General features: G+C 41.1%; 1 protein-coding gene across 1 annotated transcript; it reads right to left on the minus strand.

Annotated features, from left to right (window-relative positions):
* On the minus strand, positions 1-27,182 carry GTF2A1L (general transcription factor IIA subunit 1 like). The gene is made up of 9 exons (XM_074988511.1): positions 26,969-27,182; positions 24,742-24,843; positions 23,717-23,840; positions 20,876-20,931; positions 19,809-19,902; positions 14,679-15,274; positions 6,694-6,975; positions 4,228-4,317; positions 1-666 (listed from the first exon to the last, which is right to left on the minus strand). Exons 1-9 carry the CDS (start codon positions 27,014-27,016, stop codon positions 559-561), a joined length of 1,500 nt encoding a protein of 499 aa, XP_074844612.1. The 5' UTR covers positions 27,017-27,182; the 3' UTR covers positions 1-558.
* Between the last annotated feature and the right edge of the window lie 423 nt (positions 27,183-27,605).

The following is a 27,605-nucleotide window of genomic DNA, read 5'->3' on the forward strand; positions in this document are numbered from 1 at the left end:
TTCATTCAACTATTTATTGCTCCTCAGTACATATGAAATTTAAAGAAAATGCACTGATAACTTCAGATTAAATGCCGCTGCACTTCACCCGCAGTATTAGATGTAGGTGTTATAACTCAAAAGACAGCATCTCTTAATAAAATAAACATTCAAATGTATTCACAGTTTCATTTCTTTTAACCTAAAATCACTGAGAATTGCCTACCACTGTAAGAATCATTGCATTTTAATTCTTCTTATCAAGAACAAAGGAGCTGAAGTTACATATATGTAGTTATTTGTTATTCCATTCATAGATCCAACACCATTTTAATTAAAGCTATTCATTCTCATTACACTTTTTACTTAAAAGGTAAAATAAGAAAAATAAAACAGAACAGTGAAAATAGTCAATTTGCGTTAGAAACAACTGATTTTCCATTTTGTATATTTTATTCAACAAATGCAGTTTCGCTTTAATTTTAAATTGCAAAACACAGCAAATTCAGTAGGTTCATGAAGGTTACATAACATACTGATATAAAAATTATGCTTCACTTACTCCAGTGAGTATTTAATTTACCACTCTGCATCTCCAATGGCTTTTGCGAACACATAGTCTTTACCCCCAAAGCACATCACTCCATCTTTCAAATAGAACTTCCATTTATTCTTACTTCGATGAATCTGATAAAAAATGAAAATCAGTGCCTCCAAAAGTGTTACTTGAACATCTTCCAAAAAACTGATTAGTTTCTAAAAATTAAACCCGTTAAGGCTGTTAATGCAGATACGGGGAGAGGATGAAGGACTGAACTTAACCTTTGCTAGCACTGAATACCTAAAAAGACACCACCTTCTCTGAACAGAACTCCAATATGGAGTACTGTGAAAGTTTGACACCAAGGAAAAGATTGAGACATTTTCAAATATCAACACCGAGATTGCATAAGTATCCAGTCATGAAAATGGGTATTTGTGGGTGAGCTCCTCACTTCCATGTACTGTATTCTGCACACAGTACTACACATGGTAGGACAGTAGGAAAAGGCCAAAACACAGCAACCAAAAACACAGCTAACAAGAATGTGTGAAACATTTAAAGTTGATATTCATAATTTTAAGTCTGCTAATATTCTGCCCGATACTGTAGACCTGTAATAAAAGTTATGTGCAAAACAAGTTCTTTGTAGTTCATCTTAAAGGGCATGGAATTAAATGGCTTTAATAGACTCCTCAGATTCTCAATCTGAACCCGCTTTCAAGCCCAGGAAACAGAGTGCCTCCTGATTTTCTGGTAAAGACACTCGTGATAGAAGAAGGTTGGTTTGCTTTTTCCCCCACAAAAGAGGTGGTCCATGTTAAAATTACTGTCCTCCCACTACATTTAACAGCCCTGAAGATAACTAAACAGAATTACACAATAATGCTATTCCGCCTGTCAGCCAAAGGGACCATAGTTTCAATCACTACTCCCTCCCTTAGAAATTTTTTTCTAATAAAACTGATCTGTCTGGGAAAAAGTAGCCAACATACTATTTTGCAGTACAGGTTGAACCTCTCTAGTCTGGCACCTCTCTTGTCCAGCAACATCCATGATCCAGCATGATTTCAGTTAGCCAGATGTCCATTAGGCATGCTGCCAAGTTTCCCGTGGTCCCATAAAGTTTGTTTACACCCACCAGCCCTGCTCTCAGTGCTCTGTGTAGTTATTTAGCTCTAATTTTCCATTAACTGTCTTCTAAGAGCCTAGTAAGCAGTGGAAGTATTTGTAATGCTGCTAGACAATATTAACCTCCTGTGGTTTGAAAAATTCTCTCATCCGGCACTAGTCAGGTCCTGACAGTGTCAGACTAGAGAGGTTCAACATGAACTGACTAGTGCCGGATGAGAGAATTTGCCAAACCACAGGAAGTCAATATTGTCTAGCAGCATTACGAATACTTCCGTTGTTTACTGGGCTCCTAGAAGGCAGGTAATGGAAAATTAGAGCTAAATAACTGCCCAGAACACAGAGCAGGACTGGTGGCTGTAAACAAACTTTATGGGACCACGGGAAACTTGGCAGCATGCCTAATGGACATCTGGCTAACTGAAATCATGCTGGATCATGGATGTTGCTGGACAAGAGTGTGCCAGACGAGAGAGGTTTAACCTGTATTAAACAAAAAACAATATGGACTCAGATTTTCATTTCAATCCATAGCTCTCAATTTCTCAATCATGTCAATTATGAAATCCCTGCATGGCAACTCCAATTTCAAGTTCATGTATGTATTTTAGAGGCGTGCATCTGTCTGCAAGTCCATTTGGTCAAGAACTCCTCTAAGTGGCAAGAGCTAGGACCATCAAAGTTGGTATGCAGCTTCCTCTTATTCCAACGTAAAGCAAGACCAGGATTTGGTTGTGCCAGGAAAATGGGATGTGCCTGGACTACTGTTTTCCAATACGGCAGGGTGGCCACTGGGGGCAACAAGAACATAGGACAGCTGTACTGCAGAATGAGCACTAGGGATTGCCACACCAGAAGGAAGCCACCAGCTGAGGACAGGGCTCACCATCTTCCCAGCCACTGGCCAAAGTAAGTGCCCTTGCCACTGCCCCAAAACCCCTTCTCCTCCCTGGCCCTCAGCTACAGCACCGGATGTAGGGGAGAAGCCCTGAAGGCCCCACTACCACCGTCAGTCAGCACAGCCCTGGCCCCCTCCAAGCACTTCATCGCCAGGCCACCCACTCAGCCTGCAAGTCTCCCATCCCATCTAAAGCTGCTCTGTGAAGTTCAAATGAGAGATCTGCACAGCCTCCCACCACACCTCCAGGGCCATACCTGGGCAATGCTGGATAGGTCTTTTAGTTTAGTATAAATATATTTCAAACCAAGTGTTCCATTCATCCACATAAAATCTTATTTTTAGAGAGGAACTTTTCAAAATTCTAGCATTTATAGTATTCTTAAAAGTCTTGGGGAGACTAATCATAGCATCACAATACAAACAATGTATGTCAGATTCATATGAGCTTTCTACACAAATTCTGACCACCTAAATTTTTCAAAAGTGACTAGCGATTTTGGTGCCCAATTTGTCATACCTTAAATGACCTGATTTTCCAAGATGAAGTGTTCATCACTTTCTAATCTCGGATTTCTTGAAGGCATTTCAAGATGGGCAGCTAAAAACTGGTAATCCCTTTTAAAAATGTAGGCCTCCATTTCCAAAAGCCACATATTTGATAAAATTAAATTTGTTGAAGATTAAAATGTCCCATGCTTGATTTCAAGATAAGATGTAATTCTAGCTAAGTTTGGTATTCCAGTTTGAGTTCAGTTTGAGTTTCAGGGACACACACACACACACAGTCACATGCATTCTAAAGGTTTTGTTTGACCACCAACAGTTTATAAAGAACTTCATTACGATCACCACCACCACAAGACAGGCCCTTTGTCTTCATTAAAAAGTTAACTGCTTTATTTATTTGAAAAGATGGATTTATGTGAGATGGGGGTTTTTTTAAGTCACCTTAGTAAGATTTTTATTACCAGATAAAGAAACATACATTTCAATTCTCCTTCCTATTGCCCACTAAAAGACCCCAATCGACACTTAACTTTACTCTGAGTAGTTTTATTGAAATCACTTGGATAATTCATCTAAAATTTAAGATATTGCATGAGATTGCTGCACTGGGATCTCAAACACCCCAAAACATCAATCTGAAAACCACAAAAATCAAACACAAGCAGGACAGACAGGTAAGTTGTCAGTGAAAACTTGTAATAACCAAGAACAAGCTTAGTCAACAAACACTCCGAATAAAAGCTATCACATCCCAAACAGCAAGTATGTAACAGCCTGCTCTGAGCAGTTGCACACCCACACCATTCCTTATCCAGGAACAGGAACACTGAGTTCAGGAATCACACACACAAGTCAGTCATCACAGGATCTTATTTTGCACTTTATGCTGCACGATTTGGTATCCTTCTCCTTTCACAACCCTCGTAGGAAGTTTCACCTTTCACAGGGAAAAGAGATGAATTTTCGCATAATAGTGCAAAAAAGTTTGATATTTGTAGTTTCTATACATGCATTTCAACCATAATTAAATGATATAAAATGTTGACCAAAAAAAACCTTCCATATTTTCCATACACATCCCCAAAAATAATTCTTATCAGAAATGGACAGGCTAAAATTGTTTTAACTTTCTGGAAAAATTAAGGAACAAAACAGCTATATACTGTACCTTGTCATACTGACACACTACTACGTTATCCGTGTCAAACAAGTCTGGTATGTCCTGCTCACTGACATCATCCCCAGAATTTAAGGGGTCCTAGAGATTAAAAGTCACCACATTTAAACCTCATTTGTTATTGTCTTTTTAAAAGTCTAACGTACTTGATAGAACAGAAGACACTGGGTACAAAACATTCCCTTGCATTTAGATTCCCACGAAATTGACTCAGATCTATAATTACAAGAAAGAGACCTGAGGCTGACAAAGTTAGCCTGACCTTCTCCCAGAAATTGAAACGCTAATCAACATCCATTTGTCAGGAGAAAGAACTTTCTGAAAGGTGCTTCAAGGAGAAAAAGTCATAATACGTATAATTGTTCTGTAAATAAGCATTCTTCAGCTGTCCTCTGTCTCCTGGGAAATACACAATCTGCAGTATGCACAGCCTAATTTCTCTTCCAATTTTGTGTAGTGTTTTAGAAGAAATGGAAACCCAGGATTCATAGATTTAAAGTCCAAAAGAGACCACTGTGATTTCTAGTGTGACCTTCTGGTTAACACAAATCATAGAACTTTGATAAGACAAGTGCTTTTCGCTTGGTTTGTTTGTTTTAATTTGCTTTGTTTGTTTTTTTTTTAAATCCAGTCTTGATTTAAAGTTTTTGAGTGGAGAATCCATTACGAACCCCATTAAACTATTCCAAACATTAATTGCCCTCACTACTATTTTCAGTCTGAATTTATCTAGATTTAATATCAGGCCATTGTTGTAGGCTCATGTCTACTAGACTGAAAGGCTATTATCAAATTTTGTTTCCCCTCACAGGTACTTACAGTCACCCCTTAAATTTTTCTTGGTTAAGCTAAATGTACTGAACTGCAACTGTCTATTACTATAAAGCTACATTGTACCATTCTTTAAATCATTCCTGAGGCTCTTATCTGACCACCTTCAGTTATCAACATATTACTATAATTGTGGATATCTGAGTAGCACAGCAGTCACACCAGTGTTTGTTAATGTAAACTCTATATTCCCCAATTTACACATCCAAGGATTACATTGTCACTTTTGGCCACAACACTGCACTGGAAGCTCGTATTCAGATGATTATCCACCATGACCCCCAAAATCTATTCCCACAGTCAGTGTTTAGCAGGGTAGAGGCTTAGAATGAAATCTTAATCATACTTAAGCCAATGGCAAAACTAAATTCCCTTTGATTACAAAGAGGCCAGAATTTCATTTCTAGAGCCAAATTTCAGCAATTAAAAGCATGTTAATTCCGCCAACAAGCAGCAGACATCACAACAGCGCCTTTTATTTTTCATGATCTGCAAAAGAAGCTCCCAGACCACCCCTAGCATTTTATTTTATGCTGCTCTGGAAACACAGGTTAACTATGTATTCTGCCTCAAACTTAAAATGGATATTCTGGATCGAAGGTGTTGTCTAAACATACCAAAAGACTGGTGCTATCGGGACTGGTCCCCCAGGGGTTGATTTAGAGGGTCTAGTAAAGACACGCTAAATCAACTGCTGATCATGCTCTTGATGACTCCGGTACTCCACCAGAACAAGAAGCATAAGGTTTGTCAATAGGAGAGAGTTTCTCCTGTCAAACCCCTTTCCCCCTGTAGTGGAGATGACCAGTAACTCAAAGGCTTCTATACTACTAGATAAAATTGAATTTAAAGGAGTTAGCTCGACTTTAAAACATCACTGTCTTCAACGTAAATGTTGTTAGCTCAGCTTAGTCTGCCCTAATATCGATAATAAAATGTCAATATTAACAGACAGGTATAACCTTAATCTTGAGTTTAAAATGTCGAATATAGGCTAGTGTGGAAGCACCATGTCTTTCATTTGACTTTACTAGCCTCCACAAGTGTCCCATATATATCTCACAAAACTATGTGCTGCACCTGGCTCCCAGCTCCTCACTACCACTGGGAGCTGGGAAACAGAACAAGACTGCTGCTCTGTCAGTCTCCCAGGTCCTACAGCTTTGTTGGAACCAGGAAATTGACCAGGGCTGCTGTGCTGTCAGTTTCCCTCATCTCCTGAAGCTGTAGAGACCCAGGAAATTGACAGCACTGCTGTACCTGGGTCCTGTCTCAGCATGCAGGGCTGAAGGAACTGTGGGATAGATTCCCACCATGCACTGCTGCAACAGTCCATGTTTGGTGATTTCATTGTGGAAGCAATGTGTTGAATTTGTTGGGAGCCTATGGAAAGTGAAGATACTCAATAAAATAAAAAAATTATAAAATGGATTTTTAATACATTTAAATTTATCTTGTAGTACAGACATAGCCTAAGGTACACTGATTCCATCTATGCTATTCATGTAGCTGTAGCTGCATACTTTATAGTTCAATATTGCCACCTAGTGTAGACCTGGCCTAAGCAACCAGACATGTATATAGGCACAATACTCTGACTTGCTTTAGAATGTTTATGTTAATTACCTCCTCGATTATGTCTATCTGGGGCTCTTCAACATCACTGTTGCTGCTGGAATCAGTATTTGAAATACTGTCACCTTCTTCCTCCTCCTCCTCCTCAAGCACTTTCAGATCCTCTGCATCAATAATACCAATAAATTCATTCTCTTCCAGATCTCTGGTATCTTCTATTTCTTCCTTGGGAAAAACATCATCAGTTCCATCTAGCTGAATGATCCCTTCAATGTCACTGCAGATATCCTTTTCTGGGTGTATATCAGATTCCATCTGTACAGAAGGTTCCATCTGACAGCAATAAGAAAGTTGAATGAGAGCTTGAAATCTAATGTCTCATTTTTACAAGAATTTTTTCACGATAACATCCAATAGCTCCCATTTTTCTCTAGATCTATAGTGTACTAGAAGTTTGAAAAGCCTTTCGCCTTAAGTTTTTAAATGGGAGTAGACCTCTTCTTAAGGGTGGGGGGGGGACCACACATCTAGCCCCAACCATAAGTGCTGGTCATAAACACTTTTTTTTTTTTTTTTTTTTTTTTTTTTAAATGAACCCCATTTAAAATACTTGTTCAATAATAAGGAATCCATTTTTTCCAAACATGATTTTAAAATATGGTCTCTAAACAAGCAACTTTCCCTTTAAAAATAAATACTAAATATTAGAGCTATTCAAAAATCAAAACCTGTTCCAAGGAAAATTCTGACATATTAAAAAAAAGCCATCTAATTCACCATAAAAAGTAATAATGCTAAAATATTAAAGTTGTTAAATATAGTTTCCAAAAATATTTAACAATTTTTTAATATTTTAACATTATTACTTTTTATGGTGAATTAGATGGCTTTTTTCAAAATATCAGAATTTCCCTTGGAACAGGTTTTGATTTTTGAATAGCTCTAATATTTAGCATTTTTTTCCCAAAAATAATTTTGTCAGGTTAATTGAAATGTTTCATTTAGATAAAAATCTCATTTTCATTTGATTTTTTTCAGATTTTATATTTTACAATATTTTATCATCTTACAAAAATTGAAGTTTTGTTAAAGTCATTTTGGAAAAAAAAAAAAAAAAAAAAAAAAAAAATCACTTCTTTCCTAAAACAAAGTTTTGTTAAAAATAAAAATGCTCCTGTGGAACATTTCAGTTTCAACTAACTGAAAAATATTTTAGACAAATTTTCCATGAGAAAAGATACCATCCCAGCTTAAAAAAAAAACAAAAAAAAACCAAACACACCAACATGTATTTCTATACAGGCGTTCCTTTGGTACCAAGGCATTCAGTGCGTCAGCTAACACTAAAGACTTTCAGGAATAAATACTTCAGGGCTTGTCTTCATGCACAGAGTTACAATAGCAGAGATGTACTACTGTTGCGCATTAGTAAAGATACCGGTATGCCAACTGGAGAGCTTCGCCCACCAAAGTAGCTAATCCACCTCCGAGAGGTAACAGCTTCTCCCATCAATACAGCCCTCTTTACACCAGGGCTCAGTTGGTATAACTGGGTCACTCTGGGGTGTGAATATATACTGATATAGGTCTATAGTGTAGACCAAGCCTAGGGCCACATCTGCACCAATCGCTCTCAAGCTTTCCAAACCACTGAACCCCTTTAGGAGTATAATCTGTCTTGTGCATCCCCAAGTTTCACCACACTTTAAGATTGCTTGCTTATAAAGAAATCAGACATAAAAATACAGAATTTTCATAGACCACTATTACTTAAGAAGTTTTTTACTTGCTTGTTTTTAATCAGTTACAATATTCATTGTCAATTGATTTATATGTTCAGATTATAGTATATAAAGCAGTATAAATAAGTGTGAAATTTTAGTTTGTACTGACATCACTACAGATTGAACCTCACCCAGCACACTCAGGACCTGACTGGAACCAGAAGAGAGAATTTGCTGGCTGACAGGAGCACATTACTAACACTTCCACTGCTTACTGGGCTCTTAGAAGATATTTAGGAGTAAATTACAGCTAAACAACAGCACAGAACACTGAAAGCTAGGATTGGTGGCTGTAAACAACCTTTAATGGGACCACAGGAAACTTAGCCACATCCATGGTAACTGGTTGTCTGGTTAACTAAAATCATTCTGGATTATGGAGTTCGCTGGAAGACAGAGTTCTGGATTAGAGAGGTTCAACCTATAGAGCTTTTTATGCAACCTGTTCTAAAGCTAAGCAAATATCAGAATGAGCTGATGTACCACCTGGAAGACCACTATGTACCCCTAGATGGCCCTTCCCATGTGGTCTTGGCACAGCTATGACTAGGCAGCTCTTTATGATACTAAACCCACAAGTGCCACCTTGCAGCTTCCACTGATCAAATTTCCCAATCAATAAGAGCTGTGATGTCAGTGCTCAGGGTGAGGGCAGAGCAGAGGTGCCTAGCCATGCCTCTGCCAGGAACAGCATGCTATCAGGAAACTGCTCAAAGCGAGCACTCCCCACATCTGACACCCCAAAACCTTTTGCAGGCCCCTAACACCTGTTCTTCACCCACTCCCACACCTGAAATCCCACTCAGAGCCCACACACCTCCTGTGCCCCAACCCCACATCTTCTCATGCACTCTGAGCCCCTCATAGACATTCCTCTACCTAAGAGCAGCAGGAACATGTAGCCACTTCCAGGAAGCAGCAAAGAACTTACCAGCCCCACACCAACTAGAAGATAACCAAGATTTTCTATGAAGATGAGAATCATAAGCCCAAGTCATCATTTGGCACTTCAATCACCCTGACATCTGCAGGGAGACCAATACAGTTGTATACAGACAATCTGGGAAGTTTTTGGAGAATTCTGGGGACAACGCCGTGGTGCAAATGCTGAAGGAAACAACTGGGGCCATGCCCAGCTCAAGCTATTGCTCACACATAGGGAGGAATTGATAAAAGAAGTAGATGTGGGTGGCAACTTGTGCAGCAGTGATCATGAGATGGTAGAGTTCAGAACCCTGACCAAAGGAAGAAAGGAGAGCAGCAAAACACAGACCCTGGACTTTCAAAAAAGCACACTTAGTGCCTCTCTGGAACCTGACGGGCAGGTTCCCTGGGATACTAACATGAAGATGAAAGGGGTCCAGGAGAGGTGGCTGTATTTTCAAGACAACTTATTGAAGGCACAGGAACACACCATTCCAAGGTGCAGCAAGAAAAGCAAATAGGATAGGTGACCAGTTTGTCTTAACAGTGAAATCTCTGGGGAGCTTAAACATAAAAAGGAAACTGACAAGAAGGTGGAAACTTGGACAGATGACAAGGGTAGAGTATAAATACACTGTTTGAGCATGCAGGGGCATAATCAAGAAGGCCAGAGCACAGCTGGAACTGCAGCTAGCAAAGGCTGTGAAAGGTAACAAGAAAGGTTTCTAACAGATTAGCAATAAGGTGGTGGTCAGGGAAGGGACAGAACCCTTTCTGTATGGGGTAGATAACCTAGTGACAGATAATGTGCAAAAAGCTGAAGTATACAATGCCTCTTTTGCCTCCATCCTCAGACAAAGTCAGCTCCCAGACTGCTGCACTGGGCAGCGGTATGGGGAAGAGGTGGGCAGCCCTCACGAGAGAAAGAATAGATTAAAAACTATTTAGAAAAACAATTGGGAATAGTCAACATGGATGATTCACCAAGGGCAAGGCATGCCTGATCAACCTGAATGCCTTCTATAATGAGGTAACTGGCTCTGTGGATATGGAGAAGGCAGTGGATGAAATATACCATAACTTCTGCTAAAGTTTTGATACTGTCTCCCCCAGCATTCTTGCTAGCAAGTTAAAGACTGGATTGAATAAATGGACTGCAAAGTGGAAGGGGAAAGGAAAAAAAAACAACCTTCTAGCTCATTAGGCTAAACAGGTAGATATCTACAGCTCAATGTCTGGTTGGCTATCAGCATCAAGCAGATTGCACCAAGGGTTGGTTTTGTTCAACAGCTTTATTAGTTGCCTGGATGACCTCACCAAGTTTGCAGATAACATTAAGTTAATGAGAGAGGTATAGGATGGAAGGTAGGGATAAAGTCCAGAGTGACCTAGGAGTTATATGTTAGTACTTTTAGCAGCAGTGCTGCAATTAAACATATTTCAGATAACAGTGTATCAGTAGAAAGCAAAAGATTTAAAAACACCCAATAAAACCATTTCCATAGATGGTTTTCTAATAAGCACCAACAAATACCAACAAGACACCATAGATCAGTGTTTGCCAAATGGTGTTTCACAGAACCCCAGGGCTCTGCAAGAAAATTCCATTAAAACAGCTGACTCCTCTGCAGCTCCCTGCCCTGCTGCAGCTGAAACAGTAGAACTAAATTTAATTGATTTAACAGCCAGCAGGGCAGTGAGAGGAATCCAGCTGTTAAAGCAACTGAATAGTCCCATTAGCAATAGTTCCATTATTTCAGAGGTGGCAGGGCATCACAAAGAGCCCCTTACTTGCCCCACTACCTGAGCAGCCACACCACTCCGGGGCTCAGCTCACCCCTGCCAGCGGAACACCTTCACGCCAGCCTTCCATCTGCTGAGCGCATGTGGCTGCCCAGTGTAGGCTCCCCAGCCAGCGCCCTGGATGAGTTAATCCCGGGAGCCGGTTTGGGGCTCAGGTGGGTTAATCCTGGAGATAGTGGGGTGTAACTTTTGACAGCAACTTCTGTCAACAGATCACTCTAGGGTAGACATAGCATTAAAAGTAAAAAAATTGAAAATTAAAAAAAAAAAACCACAAAGTTAAAGGACAGCCGTCAGCTGGCAACTCAGGAGACTGCTGCAACTGAAAAAGTGTGATAAGCTTATGTAACATTTAACATTTTATTTAATAAAATGCAAGCACCATTATGTTTGTGTTTGCAATTTGGTTCTTACAATTCCTAGTGTGATGACACAGGCAGTGAGTACTGTGTACTATGTCCTAAATTAATAAAACTCAAGATATCTAAAAAAATTAAAGCATACTCTGATGTTAACTTACATCTCAGTACAGCATTTTACAACATGTTTTAGAGATCAGCTTTGCACCATTGTTTAAGAAATATGCAAAGTAGTATCAGTGAGAAATGATTTAATTAATTTTTTTGGCAATTTAAAAATCGGTGATATAAAATTGACATGATTTAAATTAATCCGTCCTACTTAACAGTAGAAAGGGATAAGTATTTAATGTAGTCTGTGAAATTATATGCATTGAAAAAGCCTACCCAAAACAAAAGGTCAGAGGGGTCAGGTTTGCAACCTCTTGCAATCTAAGCATGAGTCTCACAAAATATGGTGTTTTAAATTGTTTAACACAATACATGAGAATTTCATTTGAAACAAACAAAAAGTCCAGGTTTTTAATCACTCGTGGACATGGTGAAAAAAAGATTGAAAATGTGACCTGAGCATAAACAGAATATTGTACAACTCAGAGAGCACCATCCCTCCTACACCCTGAATAAAGCGAGAGTCCTCAACAAAAAGCAGTCTTTAATTATAGGGTCACAAGCAATCAACGCATATCGTATGCACAAAGGGTTACAATACACAGCCTTCTTTCTTACTTTTCAGTGCTTGACTTTGCATGTGTAATGTTCTTGTCAGTTTTTGTTTGCTGTATGTAATCATTACACTTGTTTAAAGGTTTCTGCTGACTTGAGACATGAAACCCAAGCTTGGAGTTACCTGCTTACATGAACAGAACCTTACTTTCATTAAAGTTGTGGACTCCTACAATAATAATAACTTCAACCAGACCAGTACTGTATTACAAAGGCAAGGTTATTAAAAGTATCTTTTAAATTTTTGATCATAGCATGAAACATCTTAATAGGAGCCTGATCTTCAAAGGATAGGCATTCCGCATTTTCTGAAAAAAAATCAGAACCCTTGAACAGTGACATAGCACTTTGAATGATTTAGTACTAATGATTATAAGAGCTAAATAAGGGGGTGGTCCACACCTTCAAATCATCTAGAACCATTTAGGCTGTCCTGTGACGTCAACACTAAAAGATGAAATCCTACACAGATACTTCTAAGATCATACACTGAAGTATTATTGCATTATTCAACATCTCCAGAAGCCTTCTTTTCAACCATTCTTCTCAGCCTTCCAGATTATATTAGTTTGTTTAAAAATGAAGATTCAGTTAGAGCTGGCTGAGTAATTCTGAATGATCCATTAGTCTTTACTCATATTTTTTCCAATGATTTTATAGAATACCCATATGTGGTACAGGTAAATATTTCAGTGTTTCAGGTTTTCCTACCAACAACTTTTACCAAATGCAAACTGGAAATTTGCACACAGGATCATTCTAACTAAAAAAGTCTCTTCTATTCATCAGATTGAGAAATAAAATCAAGACCTCAGGGCTTATGTGACCATGTCAAAGCTTTAAGTTTGTAATCAATCCACAGAGTACAACATTTGGACAATTCAAACAAATTCAAGAAAATCACAATGTGCTTGTGGCTATTCCATAAACTGTAAAAGACACTCAACAAGGTTAGTTATCTAATGCAAATTATTTGCACGTTAGTTGAATCAAGCACAGGCCCCAACTCTATTAGTATACTCATCCCTCGCTATATGAGCACAATTGGCTCCCAACTTTCTGCTCACAGGCAAAAACTCTTAAGAGGGACACTAAATTACATTAAAATACATGTAAAAGTCTCTGATTGGTTTCTAGTGCTCCTAATTGGGGGAAGGAGTGGCAGCATGCACCTTGAAAGGTAAGTAAACTTTGGGGGGGGGGGGGTGAAGGGGGGTGTTGGAAAGTTGCAGTATCTGTGGAGGATGTGGTGGGCTGGGAGGCTCCAGGCCTGGATGGGTGTTGGGAGCTGGCAGGGCTCGGGGTGTGTGGGGAGTTGCAGGCGAGGGGTGTTGGGAGTGGGCCAGGCAGGGCTGCGGGTCTCCCCGCACCCCAGCCAAGGATCCTGCAGCTGGCTCCACTCCAGCCACAGGGCTGCGGGTCTCCCCACGCCCCGGCCAAGGGCCCCCTGACTGGATCAGAGCCAGCTGTGGGTCTCCCCACGCCCCAGCCAGGGACCCCAGAGATGGCTCGAATAAGCAGTAGAAGTTCACTCTTTTGGTGAGCAAAGGTATATATTTATGTCCCTCGTTTTAGTGAGTACTTGTTAAAAAATGAGGGATGAGCGTACTCTGAGGCTGAAGTGCTCATTAAAAAAAAAAAAAAAAGACGAGTGCACAGCACTCACCTGCAGCCAAGCTGCCTCCTGATTTCCTCCTCCCCCCACTACCTCTTTTGGGCTTGTGGGCCAACTGATCAACTCCCCTCCCTCTGTTCCAGTGTCTCCTGCCTGCCATGAACAGCTATGTCATGGCATTCTGAGAGCGAAGAACAGACCACACTTAGGGAAAGAAAGAGGTGGGCTTGGTGGAGTAGAAGTGGGAACAGGTGGGGTGGAGACGCTCCCTGGGGCAAGAAGGGAAGTCAGCGTCTATGATCATGATTGTTTTTAATTGAAGAAAATGCATTTTTTCTTCCATGTTTTCAGTCATATCACAAAATGCAAGTTGTAGATTCTGAATGTAAACACAGTCCGACAGGAGCTCCTCCTCATTTGCTAGCCAACCTCTCTTCAAAAGGCTATTTGCCTGCCATCGCTTGGATCTGACCTACAATTTCAAGGTGACAATGATATGGCAATTTTTCAAGAGGTCATTGGCATGAATGTTCCCATTTAATCTAAATATTTCACCAGTGTTAATGCACAAAAATCGGAAAGTAAAAATGAGCAGGTTATTCCTGTTGTCCAAATAGAGTGAAGTATTTGGAAACAAATATAATTATGTAATTTGTTTATGAAAGTTAGATTTTTGACTTCCATTTAAGATGTAGAGACGTTGCTACTAACACTAGTTTGATTGTGCCCTTTTAATATATACCTTCTTCAAATAAGTATTTAATGAAAGTAGATATTTTCATCAAGTTAAAATTAATTCCAAATTTTTAACAGTGAAAGTCCTACCTCTTCTGTGACAGAAATCCTGTCCTGCTCTTTTAGAAGGACATTGGAATCCAAGTCATTACCCAGAATGATCATCTCAATGATATCATCAGACACCTGTTGCTTCACTGAATCTAGAGGCTCCGTTGATAACTGGTCTTGCACACTCTGAATTATGCTGAATGAACTCTTTACTGCTGGTTCAGTGGTGGAATCCACTTCAGATTCTGAAGTAAACACAGCTGTTTCAAGGTTGGTGTACTGGGATTTTTCTGTTGAGTTTGTCTCATTTAACATTGTGTTAGTTGTAAGTTGCTGCTGCCTCCTGTCAGTTTGCTGTAATACAGCAGCATTTGCAGAGTTTTCTAAGCGTGTTCCTTCCACTCCCCTTTGCTGGCATACAGTAGGCTGCTGGAGTATGGCTTCCTGAGTTTGCAGTCTTTCTGCAGTTGTCTGAGCAGAAGAGGCATTCACATTTGCAACAGTGGCGATACTGGCCTGCAATACAGAAGGCTGCCCAAGCTGCTGAAATATTTGCTGAATAGGATGCTGCAGAATACTTGTACCTCCTGGGGCATGTGTAACCATAACTGGCATGTTTACCTTATAGAGGTGCCCTAAAAAGAAAAATATTAGCAGTGGATTATTAAATTACCTGTTAAGACCTAAACTGATGCTCACCTACTGTTATCAATGCTAGAATTCAGATACCAGAACTCCCTATTCCCAACTTCATTCAGTTGTAAGGTCTATTCTGCCCTCAAAACTGTATGACACTAATATACACACCAAGGTGGGCAAGAAGCACCCACAGACCAGGCAATTTTCACAAAGGTTAGCTCCTGATGGGCTGCTGGTCACTTATTTACCTGTGTGTCCACAAGTATAGCTGCTTGCAGCTTCCACTGTCAGGGGTTTGCTATTCCTGGCCACTGGAAGCTGTAGGAAGTGGTGTCGGCCAAGCTACTGCTTCCCACAGCTCCAACTGCCAGGAGCAGAGAAACCCAGCCAATGTGAGCTGCCATACCTGCATATGCATGGGTAAATGGACTTCCAGGTAATCAAACATTCTAGAGCAAGGGTCAGCAACTTTTCTGACATGGAGTGATGAAATTTGACCTTTTGACCTCTATGGTCCAAGTGCCAGTGATGCTTTTTAAAGTCACTAATAGTCCTAGTTACAACAGCTTCCTTAATAAATTAAGATGCAAAGCTTTATCAATTAAGTGGTGATCAGTAGCGTTAGCTGATCTTTTGTTACAGGGGAGGAGGGGCAGAGCTAAGCTCCTGCCACATGTGCCGATGAATCTCTATACCCATGCCGGAGGTTTCTGCTCCCTGGTGTAGAGTAAGGCCTGGGTTTACACTAGTACAACAATCTCAGGGAAAAATCCTCACCTCAAGCAACAAAGATATAACAGCCTAACACCTGAGGTGGACCTGACCAGGAAGAAGGAAGAATTCTTCCATCAGCCTAGATACTGCCTCACAGGGAGGCAATGATGGCAGAAGCGCCCTGATCAGCATAGGTCGGGTCTACTCTAAAATGCAAAAGTGGTGCTGCTGCACCACTGTAGCATTTTACGTTTGTTAAAAAGGTATCCCGAGGCAAGAGACAGAACTGCCAACACTTGCAGCTCTGTTTGCACGGGATACTTTAAGAATCTCAGCACCTGATCTTAGAACCTGAACTATCAATGTATTTTCTCTTAGTGATGGGAAGTGTTCCCTGTAAATTATACATTTGTGCAACCACTCAAGAGATTGAAATGCCACTAGCTGATTAGCGGAGTGCCTACAGCTAGGTTTTTGGTTTCTATTGGTGGTGTATGTTTCTCAGTGCACGTGAAATTAATTCTGCCCAAGGATGGAAAAAATCCACACATGGATGGGGGGGTGGGGATTATCAGATGGAGCGGTCCTGGTGGGCTATGTAGGAAGTGTTCCAAAGTGCTGGAGTGGCAAAATGTATGGGTATTGCTGAAGTCCATAGGGTTAGGTAGATATGGAGAAAGAGTATGTCCTTTTACATTTCTGTTCTATTCTGAACAACAATTTAAGAGAAAAAGCAGTCCAGTAGCACTTTAAAGACTAACAAAATAATTTATTAGGTGATGAGCTTTTGTGGGACAGACCCACTTCTTCAGACCACAGCCATACCAGAACAGGCTCAATATTTGAGGCAGAGAATCAAAAATAGGAATCAAAATTGACAAATCAGAATCATCAAGGTGAGCAAACCAGAGAGCAGAGGGGCAGAAGGGAGGGGGAAGTCAAGAATTAGATAAAGCCGAGTCCTTATAATGGGCCAGATAATTGCCATCCCAGTTCAAACCACATGTTAAAGTGTTGAATTTGAATATGAGAGAATTCAACAGCCTCTCTTTCCAAATAGCTGTTAAAGTTCCTTTTCAGTAGAACACAGATTTTCAGGTCATTAACAGAATGGCCCACTCCATTAAAGTGCTGGCTGACAGGTTTATGAACCAGGAGTGTTTTTAGGTCTGTTTTATGCCCATTAATTCTTCTTCTAAGAGAGTTTGAAGTCTATCCAATATATAAAGTATGTGGGCACTGTTGGCACACTGGCACCCTTACCACCGGACTATACAGTTATGTGGACTCCCTCCTCAAACCCTATGCCACCAACACTCCCAGCTATCTCTAAGATACCACTGACTTTCTGAGGAAATTACAAAACATGGGAAAGGTTGCTGACAACACCAGCCTTGCCACCATGGATGTAGAGGCTCTGTATGTTAATATTCCACACCAAGATGGATTACAAGCGATCAGGAATACCATCCCTGATGTCACCACAGCCAAACTTTGTTCTCACACACAATTATTTCTGATTTGGGGATAACTTATACCTCCATATTAGTGGAACTGCTATGGCCACTGACAGCCCCACAATATGCTAATATATTTATGGCTGACCTGGAACAACGATTCCTCGGCTCTCGTCCCCTAGTACCCCTCCTTTACTTATGATATATCGATGACATCTTTATCATTTGGACACATGGTATAGAGACTCCAGAAAAATTCCACAGAGACTAACAATCTGCACCCCACCATCAACTTATGCCTTGACTACTCCACGCGAGAGATACATTTCCCGGACACTACAGTACAAATCAAATGATGGCCTGATCGGTACCACACTCCACTGGAAACCCACTGACTACTATACTTACCTACGTGCTTCTAGCTTCCATCCTGCACACACAGCTAGAACCATTGTTTACAGTCAAGCTCTTGGGTACAATTGCATTTGCTCTGATCCTACTGACACAGACCAAAAACTATAAGATCTTTACCAAATATTCATAAACCTGAATTACCCACCAGGACAAATAAAAAAACAAAATTGACAAGGTCAGACAAATACCCAGAGACCAGCTACTCCACAATAGGCCCAAAAAAGCCAAGAACAGAACACCACTGGTCATTACCTACAGCCCCCAACTCAAACTATTGCAACACATTATTAAAGACCTACAACCTATCCTTAATCAGGATGCCACACTCCAGAAGGCCCTAGGTGACATGCCTGTTCTCTCCTACAGACAAACTCCCAACCTTATGAGGATTCTCACCAACAACCACAGACTATACCACAAGAATACCAATATTGGAACTTTTCCTTGCAACAAGCCCCATTGCCAAAATTTGTCCACATATCCATTCTGGAGATTCTATCACTGGACCTAAGCAGGTTATTCTCAGAATCACAGGCACATTCACGTTCCTCAACTATCATCATACATCATGTGTCAACAATGCCCACATGCTTTGTATATTGGACAGACTTCAAAAACTCTTAGACAAAGAGCTAATGGGCATAAAACAGACCTAAAAACACTTCTGATTCACAAACCTGTCAGCCAGCACTTTAATGGAGTGGGCCATTCTGTTAATGACCTGAAAGTCTGTGTTTTACTGAAAAGGAACTTAACAGCCATTTGGAAAGAGAGGCTGTTGAACTCTTTTATATTCAAATTTGACACATTAACATGTGGTTTGAACTGGGATGGCAATTATCTGTACCCATTATAAGGACTTTTACATACTTTGCTTTACCTAATTCTTTACTCCCCCCAACCCCTTTTGCCCCTCTACTCTCCGATTTGCTCACCTTGATAGTATTTTTCTGATTTGTCAACCCTGATTACTATTTTTGATTCTCTGTGCCTTAAATATTGAGTCTTTTTTGGTATGGCTATGATCTGAAGAAGTGGGTCTGTCCCACGAAAGCCCATCACCTAATAATTTATTTTGTTAGTCTTCAGAGTGCTACTGGACTGCTTTTTTGTTTTGATAGTATATAGACTAGCATGACTATCTCTCTGCTACAATTTAAGAGAAAGTGGTTACACCCAGTAGTGTAGTTTGACGTATTATTATTCTAGATTTTGGGTTGTGTTGTTTTTTTTTTTTGGAGTGGGGGAGGGCTCCAGTCAGGTCAGTGGAGCTACACTGAGGGGCACAAATTCCCCATCTGCTCAAGAGTTGCAGACTGGAGGGGACAATGCCCTGTCTACCTCCTAAACTATACCCATGTTTGCATGACTGAGGGCTGCCTTCCCCTCAAAGTGTTCTGCTGAGTGCAGAGAGGGTTAATTTCCTCTACAAAGCCCTCTAGGCCATAGCATGTAATCTTGCCAGAAATTTAAAAAAAAAAGTGGGAACTGGGGAGATAGGATGAAGGCAGCTGATCAAAACCAAGTAGTTAAGAAAAATCCACCCTGAGATGACTGAATCTGTCTGGACAAGCCACTGGGCTTTCCATGTCTCCCTCAGTCAGAGAGGAAGACATGCCCACATCTGGGCTAGCACAGGAGAACTTACAGACAGCACACAAATAGAAAGAAAATGGTGTCAACTGGGAATGATGTTAGATAGCATCACAGAGGTGCATTATTATACATTTCAGATTTACCAGAGACTCTGGAACTGGCCAACAAAACAACATTTTTTATAAGCAGGTACAGGTTCAGAAAAAAAGTAAAAGAAAGGAAGATAAATTCTTTTGTCCACCTGTGCTTTACTTTGGCAACCAGTTTATACCCATATACTTATCTTTGATATCTGTGTGCAGTCTATATATTATAATTTGTGTTTCAGCTCAGCTTTTCTTCATCTTACCAGATGCAGTCTGTAGCGTGACTCCAGCAGGTACATGGATAGGATAAGCAATACCCGAAGGCAGAGTCAAAGCTGAACCAGTTCGTGATGCACCCTAGACACACAGGAAATTTACTAGGAAAATTAAATTAAGCTTTGTGCTCTATCCTTTAAGGCCCTACCAGTCAGACTCAGCAAAATTCAGATCAAGAAACCTAAGCTACAATCTTTCCCCATGATCCTCCATATTGAAAAATGGTTTTAACCCTTCGGCTACAGCAAGGTAGGCAGTGTTTAGTAATTGAGTACTTAAGAAAACTAGACATGTGCGGAGTACCTCCCCATTTATGTACTCCCCACCATGTGTGCCCCTTCCCAGCTGTTATTTCTTTTCTAGGGAAACTCCCCCTTGCAATCCCTCACACGCACTCCAAGCACCAGTGTACTACTTCCCTGCTCCCATAATATCCAGTTAGGAGAGTCTCAATGCATTTCAAGATTAACAGTATGTGACTATGAGGCAGCCCTACCATCACCCAAATAAAACATGTCCCCTCCACCCACCCACAATGCATATACACAAAGCCCTCTACTAGGGCAGCTGAACCTATTCTCAGAGCTCCCCACTTCACAGGAATATACCCAAAAATACACAGGAATACACCCAACTTCTAAAAATGGCAGTCATCCCTTCCACAAACTTTCAACAGTTGTCCTACCAGCACAGAAGAACACCCATCCACCCCCTTCACTCTTCTGGCAATGGTGGTTGCTCTGAAGATGGCTAGGATTCCATCAAAACCACAAAAGCTAAATTTTCTATTTATTTTTTAAATGAACACAAATGCAGCAGATACTGAATTCATACATCCCGCAAAGATTCCTTCTCTCATGTACTGCACAACATGTAGTGCATGAACAAAATCAAAGCACTGTTAGGAACTGAAAATTGCCCATGGGCTGTCTAGACCTAGACACTAAAAATATTCCACTTCAGCCTCTAAGTCCTTTAACAAAAGCAGAGAGCCCTAACTTTAAAGTATTAAATAGTGTCAGGTTCAAAACAAAAAAGCATTAAAGCTACATACCAGGTCTGTTGTTGTGAATTGTTGAATACCTCTGCCACCAGGGATCACTAAAGAAGCTAAACAAAAAATAAATAAATTATACAAAAACATTATGATACAATAAAATAAGAACACCACAACATTAGCATTCAATAATTTCATATGCCTTCCATCAACACAAATGACACCAAGCACAAGACAGATTAATTTATATATGGCACCAAACCAGTAAATATATTGAAGTGAACTGTGAATAGCGTTCGATACATTTAGAAGTTCAGCAAATCTATTATACATTAGAAGTTTCATAAAACCTTGCTGAGTTAAGCAGACTGTAGAGTTATATTAAAAGATTTTAAATTATCTACAGTGCAGAAATTCAGCATTTCCATTTATTACACCACAATCTAACCTGACCGAATATATATCAAATGCATTGCATTATGAGCACTGACAATTATAAGCAAGTTTCCTGAACCATGGCAGCTCCAACGGTGCTAGTAGCAGAAGGATAGGATTTTTAAAAGCAATCAGCATTGATTTATCTGCTGCCATTATAATCAATGATAAAACTCTCAAAACAACAAAATGAGTAGAATTAAACCAGTGCTGACCGCTTTTAAAACTTCCACACAAAGCATAAACAGAATCCATACTTTTTTACAGTTGTGTTACATTTAATGCAGCCATTTCTACTTTAAGTATTTCCCACATCCACAGAAAAAGTTAGAAGATACTGCTTCCAATAGTGAGTTACTCTAGAAATCAATCCTCTTGGGCCATCTGTACTTTAAATATATAAACGTATCATTTTTTATAAATGAGATTATAAGATGAGGTTGCCTGCAACTCACAGGGGACTGGACTCAATGGCCAGGAATACCATGTCCTTATATATTATTATGATGCCCTAAAACATTAAGGCTCCACAAGCAAGCACTCAAAAAGTATGAAATGCTGGAATCAAAGTTGTCTATTCAACTTTGAATTGATCACTTGAGTATATGCATTATGATACAATCTTGACTTACGTATTCACATACAGGTTAAACCTAATCTGGCACCCTCATGACCTGACCAGTGCCAGATGAGATAATTTGCCAGATCATGGGAGACCAATATTGTCTAGCAGCATTACCAAAACTTCTACTGCTTACTGAGCTTCCAGGAGATGTTTAGGGATAAATTAAAGCTAAACAAACAGCACAGAACACTGACAGCCAGGACTGGTGGCTGTCAACAAACTTTACAGGACCATGGGAAGTTTGGTCACACGCTGGGTAAGTGGTCATCCAGATAAATAAAATTATGATGGATTATGGACGTTAATGGATGAGAAGTTAAACCTGTACTCTTCTTCCTTCCTGATCCCTGCCCTATTAATGTTCTGTCATACTAGGGGACCCCTCAGTTGTTCATCTAGGCAGCTTTAAGTACTCTTGGAATCACTGGAATAGTACAGAGGTATTTAAAGGACTAAGAGCTGGCCATATACCAGCTGTATTTTGTATTACACAAAGCCTCTTTTTAGCATGAATTATTCAATGCTGGAAGACTATTAAAAAAACCAGAAGCTGAATTAGAATTAGACGACATTTCTTACAGAAATGCTACACATTTTAAAAAGATGTGTTACACCAACTGAAATCCAGATATTTTTTTCAGTGAAGCTATTTCAGATTTGCACTGGGGCCTATGAGGAGAGGAGAATCATAGCCCTCTCTCCTTTAGGCCAGAAGTGTATCAGAAGATGACTTGCTCTTCAGTGGGTCAAATTCTGCTTTTAGTTTCATAGTGTCTCACTGTCACTCTGGATTAGCATGGATTAAAAAAAAAAAAAAAATCGGTGATTTAAAAAATCCCATTTAAATAAAATCAGATTTTTAAAATCATTAAAACTGAATTTCTCATTTTAAAAATAACAGCTACAATCAAATCACAAACATGCAACACATACATTTATGGTGTCATAAAAAGGAATTAATGTCTCTAGTCTGTCCAGGCTAACGATCAGCTCTTGCTTCTTGAAAGTTCTGGTCTTTCAATTTCTGTTTCTCAGCAAACTAAAGTAGCACGTGCATAGAAAGACCCAGGCTGGACGGGATTGTTGTTGGTTTGTGCTTATGCGGTGGTGGATCAGGCCAAAGCACAGCAGAGGAGTCAGTTAAGACATGGTCTTAAAGAGAAAGCGAGAAAGACAATATGTAGGAAGGGACAGAGGCAGCATAGAAAGGAACAGCGGAGCACCTGGAACATAATGGCCACGGTAAGTTTATTCTCTATTTTAAATGGTAAGTCTATTTTCCCTGTTTTACTTCAGCATAACTCAGCTTTCCTACAGCAACTCTGCATCTGACTAAGCAGGACTTTGTCCACAAAAGCTTATGCTACAAAATATCTGTTCATCTATAAGATGCCTTCTCATTGTTTATCCTAGCATTTATGTAACATTAAGATTTAGTTTAATAAAGTATAATTGCTACTGTGTTTGTGTATGTATGATTTGAATGATCTTATCATTCCTAATGTACTGCTGCTGGATCTGCAGCTTGACACAGGTAATGAGTATTATGTACCCTCCTAAATTAATAAATATCAAGTTACCTAAAAAATTGCTGTAATTATATCCTCTTAGATGTTGTAAAATGATGTACTGAGATGTTAATTAGCATGTTTCAGTGACAAGATCTGCACCATCATTTAAGAAATGTGACATAGTATCAATGGGAAACTTGATTTAAACCCATGATTTAAAACACCTTGATTTAAACCAATCACCCTGTTCTTGATCTACACAAAGAGCTCAGAATGTTGCCTACAACACAATAATCAAGTGAAGAAGTTATTAAAATGATATCCAACCTGTTGATGTCTGAAATGTGCGATGTAAACTGTGTGGCAACTGCAAGGTAAACTGGGGTGAATGGTGGCTATGTTTAAAGAAGCCTTCTGTCGCTTTAGACTGCGTCACCTTCGTTTCCCAAACCTGTGAGAAAAGATGTTAATAAGAGTAATTATTGAGCTGCCAGAATCAGTTTTCATCCATTAATATACAGTAGACCCCTGACTTACACAGAGGTTGTGTTCTTGCACCACCCTGTGTAAGTCAAATTTCAAGTTACTCGGAGGAGCCAGGAAACTGACCAGCACAGCAGTGCTGGACAGTTTCCTGTCTCATGTGAGCAAGAGCAACAAGGAGCTGGGAGCCAGACTTCAACTCCACTCCACTCAAAGGAGCAAGGAAACTGATCAGAGATGCGGCCCTGATCAGTTTCCCCACTCCTGTTAGAGGCAGCAGCCTCCCTGCTTCTGTTGGTGGTAAGAGTCAGATTGCCACTCCTCATAGAAGTATCCCCAAGTCCTGTCAGCAGTGACAGCCAAGGGTCAGGGGCAGCAGCCTGATTATCACCCCGACAGGAGCAAGTTAGGCTGCTGCTCCTGACAGGAGAGGTTTCCCTGCTCCTGTCATGGGCAGCAGCTCGCTCCCGCTCCCCCCCTCTCTCCCCCTCTCTCAGTAGCAGCACCTGACAGTCAGACTGGTTAGTTTCCCAGCTCTCAAAACCACGCACCACCTCCCCGCTGCTCAGAGTCACGTTAACCTAAGATTCGTGCATCTCATGATCCTACTGTATTTACAGTTTTCATGTACTTTAACTATTCAGGACAATCCTGAAAAATCAAAGGGTTGAATCTAAGAAACCATTTATCAGCATAATGTTAAGAACAAGAACAAGATTTAGACTCGTATTTCTCAAGATGCATATATCTACAACTGAATTTGATAGTGGGTACTTTAACTTGTGGGATCTTAGAAGAATAAAGAGGAGCATACTAAGACATCCCAAGAAAAACACATTATTTCTTCCACTCATAATTACCCAACAAACCTGCTTCAAGTCTTTCAAAACCTGTTCCTCCACACCTTCTTCTGCAAAGAGTTCCCGGACACCTTCAATCACATCTTCAATAATCGATCTGTAGAGTTTAGGCTGAACAAAACACAATTCAGAGAATTCAAAACATAGGCTGACGTACTATAACTCCAGGTGAAGTACAGACTCTAAGTAGAGGCATGTTTTATAAACTGGCTTTATGAACCACAGCAACTGCTAAGAGAACTACAAAAACCAGAATATTGAATTTTATAGATATTTCTTTTAGTTTATAGTTATTTTAAAATCAGCCTCCAAGGAAGGGCCCCAAAACCATTACAAGAACAATTCCAGCATTTTCTCAAACTAGCATGCTCTATTTCAGACTAGCTTTGCAGTGTAAGACCATTAAAGTAGCACTGGCTGAAAGCTGCATAAAGAAACACTAGACAGAGATGAATAATATATGGAAGAAAATGTTAAGAACATCACCCCGTTTGGCTAGTTTCTAGAATATAAGCAGCCACAGTTGCAAGCTGAAAATAGAGGGTGGAGGTTGCTTGCTTGATGGTTAATTGTAATACCAATTATTCTGCTAACTCATGCTATACAATCTTTATCACAAGATAACTGTAACGTGGCATTTTCCAAAGGTGCAAAAAAAGTGTGATTTGAAAGTAGTTACACTAAAGTCAGTTGGGTTGAGCAATTTCAAGTATCAGGACCAGAGCTGGAGAAGATTTTTGACTCCCTGTTCAAGCCAACAGTTTGTCTCTATAGATCATGATCCTACAGTCAGATTAAGGTTTTTTTTTTTTACATTGCCAGGTGAAAGGAACCAGTAAGGCAGGAAACAGCAGAGTGAGGGCACATTAAAGATCTTGGAAAAATTCCAAGCACATTTCAACATATCAGCTGTAGGAAAAAAATAAAGAAAAATCTGCTCTTCAACAAATTATTAGCAAAACTCCAAATAGCCCATGTGCCAAATGTCTGCCATCCTCTGCCAATTCAGTAGATATCTTGAGGTTGAATTCCTTAAAATCACTTCACTTTCAAATGATCTAATTCTCAAAGGAAACTGACCAACATATATTTTTATTACAGAAACTTTACAAAAAGTCTCAGTCTGATAAGTTTCAAATGCGCTCCTATAAAGCAATCAGAGGCACCATTTTGGCATGACAGGACTGCGGCTGCATCTGTACATACTGGGAACACTGCTTGCTCTTCTTGCTGTTCCCCTACCAGGGAGTGAGGGAAAGTACACAGCTGCTGTGCATTCCTCTCACTCCTGGCAGGTGAGGGGTGGGGCAGAGGAAAATGTCACACCTTCTGTATGAACTAGATCAGTGTTTCTTAAACTTCTGAAACAGTGGAACACCCATGAAAATTTTCTTCAAAAAAAAAAAAAATGTCAGACCAAAACAAAAAACATAAACAAACACAAAATGAAGTACAGTAATCAGGTATCACAGCAATGAAGCAGAACATTGCATCTGATTTTAACAACAGAAAATATAAACCATCAGTGTAGGATACCAAAAAGCATCAGATGCTCCATCACACCAGCAAGTGGTTGATGGAACATACTTTAAGAACCACTCTGGTACATACTTCCAGATACACCTGGTGCTCAAAGGGGAAGCTCAAAAACAAGGCAGGAGAAAAGTAAGTTTGAGTGGCATATTCAGCTTTCTCACCCGGCCCAGCTAACCAGGGAAAGACTTAGGAGGCATTCACCCAAACCAGGGCACGTTTACTCTAAGGCAATGGAATTACTACCAACAGCCCAGTCTGCCACCCGCGTTTTGTTTCAATAAGGGCGGCTTCCAGGCCTTCACCTCCACTCCAGTCGCCAGACTGACACGGCCCATTTTAACTTCAGCAACACCAAAGCAAGGCAGTCGCTGGGTGAAGAGCCGGGCTGCTTGCCCGCCCCTGGCAGTGAGGGGGACTTGGATGTCGTCCCCAGGCGGGAGGCTGAAGCTGGGGCGCTCCCTTGGACACTCAGCCCGCACAGGGTTGCTCCGCACACAGCGGGGAGGGGTGCTGCCGGCACCCGGCTTTCCCTCGGCCGGCCGCGGGCCACAAGCCCGACCCTGGAAGTCTCCCGCCGCCGGCAGCGTGCGCCGCGCCCAGCATATCGGGTCAGGCCGTGGGGGAGCGGCCTCGTGCAGGGCGGAGGGCAAAGCCGGCCGGGCCGCGCCCAGAAAGCACCAATATCCCGCCGCGCCCTTACCACGGGGTTGGCGTGTGCCATGGTTACGCCGGCCAGGCCCACACCCATCCCCCTGCGGGCTCCCCACAGATAAAGCCGCGCGCGTAACGCCCGTGCGGCTGCTCCCGGCCGCCCCTGCGGTCCCCATGGCAACCGAGCCAGAGCGTGGCCTCGGTTGGAAATGGCGCTGCACTCTCCTCCAGTGCGCAGGGCGCCAGGCACTGGGCTAGCTACCCCGGCCGGCCACGGGACAGCGGCAACGCCCCTGCGCACCACGTGGCTCCGGCGGACCCGGGGCCAGCGATGAAGCCCCAGTGCAGGGCTCGCCAAAGAGAAATTGCCACTACGTGGCTGTCTTGTAGTCACTGTTGTGTTGTGGTGCAGCATCCCACAGAGACCTTGTAACACGCCAGGCCACCCTGCAGTCACACTCATGCACCTCTGTGTCAGGACATCCCACAGAGACCTTGTAACACACCAGGCCACCCTGCAGTCACACCCATGCACCTCTGTGACAGGGCATCCCGCAGAGACCTTGTAACACTCCAGGCCACGCTGCATTCCCACCTGCACACCTCTGTGTGACAGCATCCCACGGAGATGTCACACCTACATACACACCAGGCCACCCTGCAGTCGCACAGATGCACCTCTGTGT

Source organism: Carettochelys insculpta, chromosome 3, assembly GCF_033958435.1.
Source record: "Carettochelys insculpta isolate YL-2023 chromosome 3, ASM3395843v1, whole genome shotgun sequence".
In the NCBI taxonomy this organism is placed as follows: domain Eukaryota; kingdom Metazoa; phylum Chordata; order Testudines; family Carettochelyidae; genus Carettochelys; species Carettochelys insculpta.

Bases quoted from the DNA above. Each gene is read 5' to 3' on its own strand.
- GTF2A1L (XM_074988511.1), bottom strand. From the start codon at position 27,016: ATGGGTGTGGGCCTGGCCGGCGTAACCATGGCACACGCCAACCCCGTG. The intron at 23,841-24,741 runs GTTTGTTGGGTA...CTTTTCTCACAG, and splicing joins TTTTGAAAGACTTGAAGCAG to GTTTGGGAAACGAAGGTGAC. The intron at 6,976-14,678 runs GTAGGACTTTCA...TATTGCTGTCAG, and splicing joins GGATTTCTGTCACAGAAGAG to ATGGAACCTTCTGTACAGAT.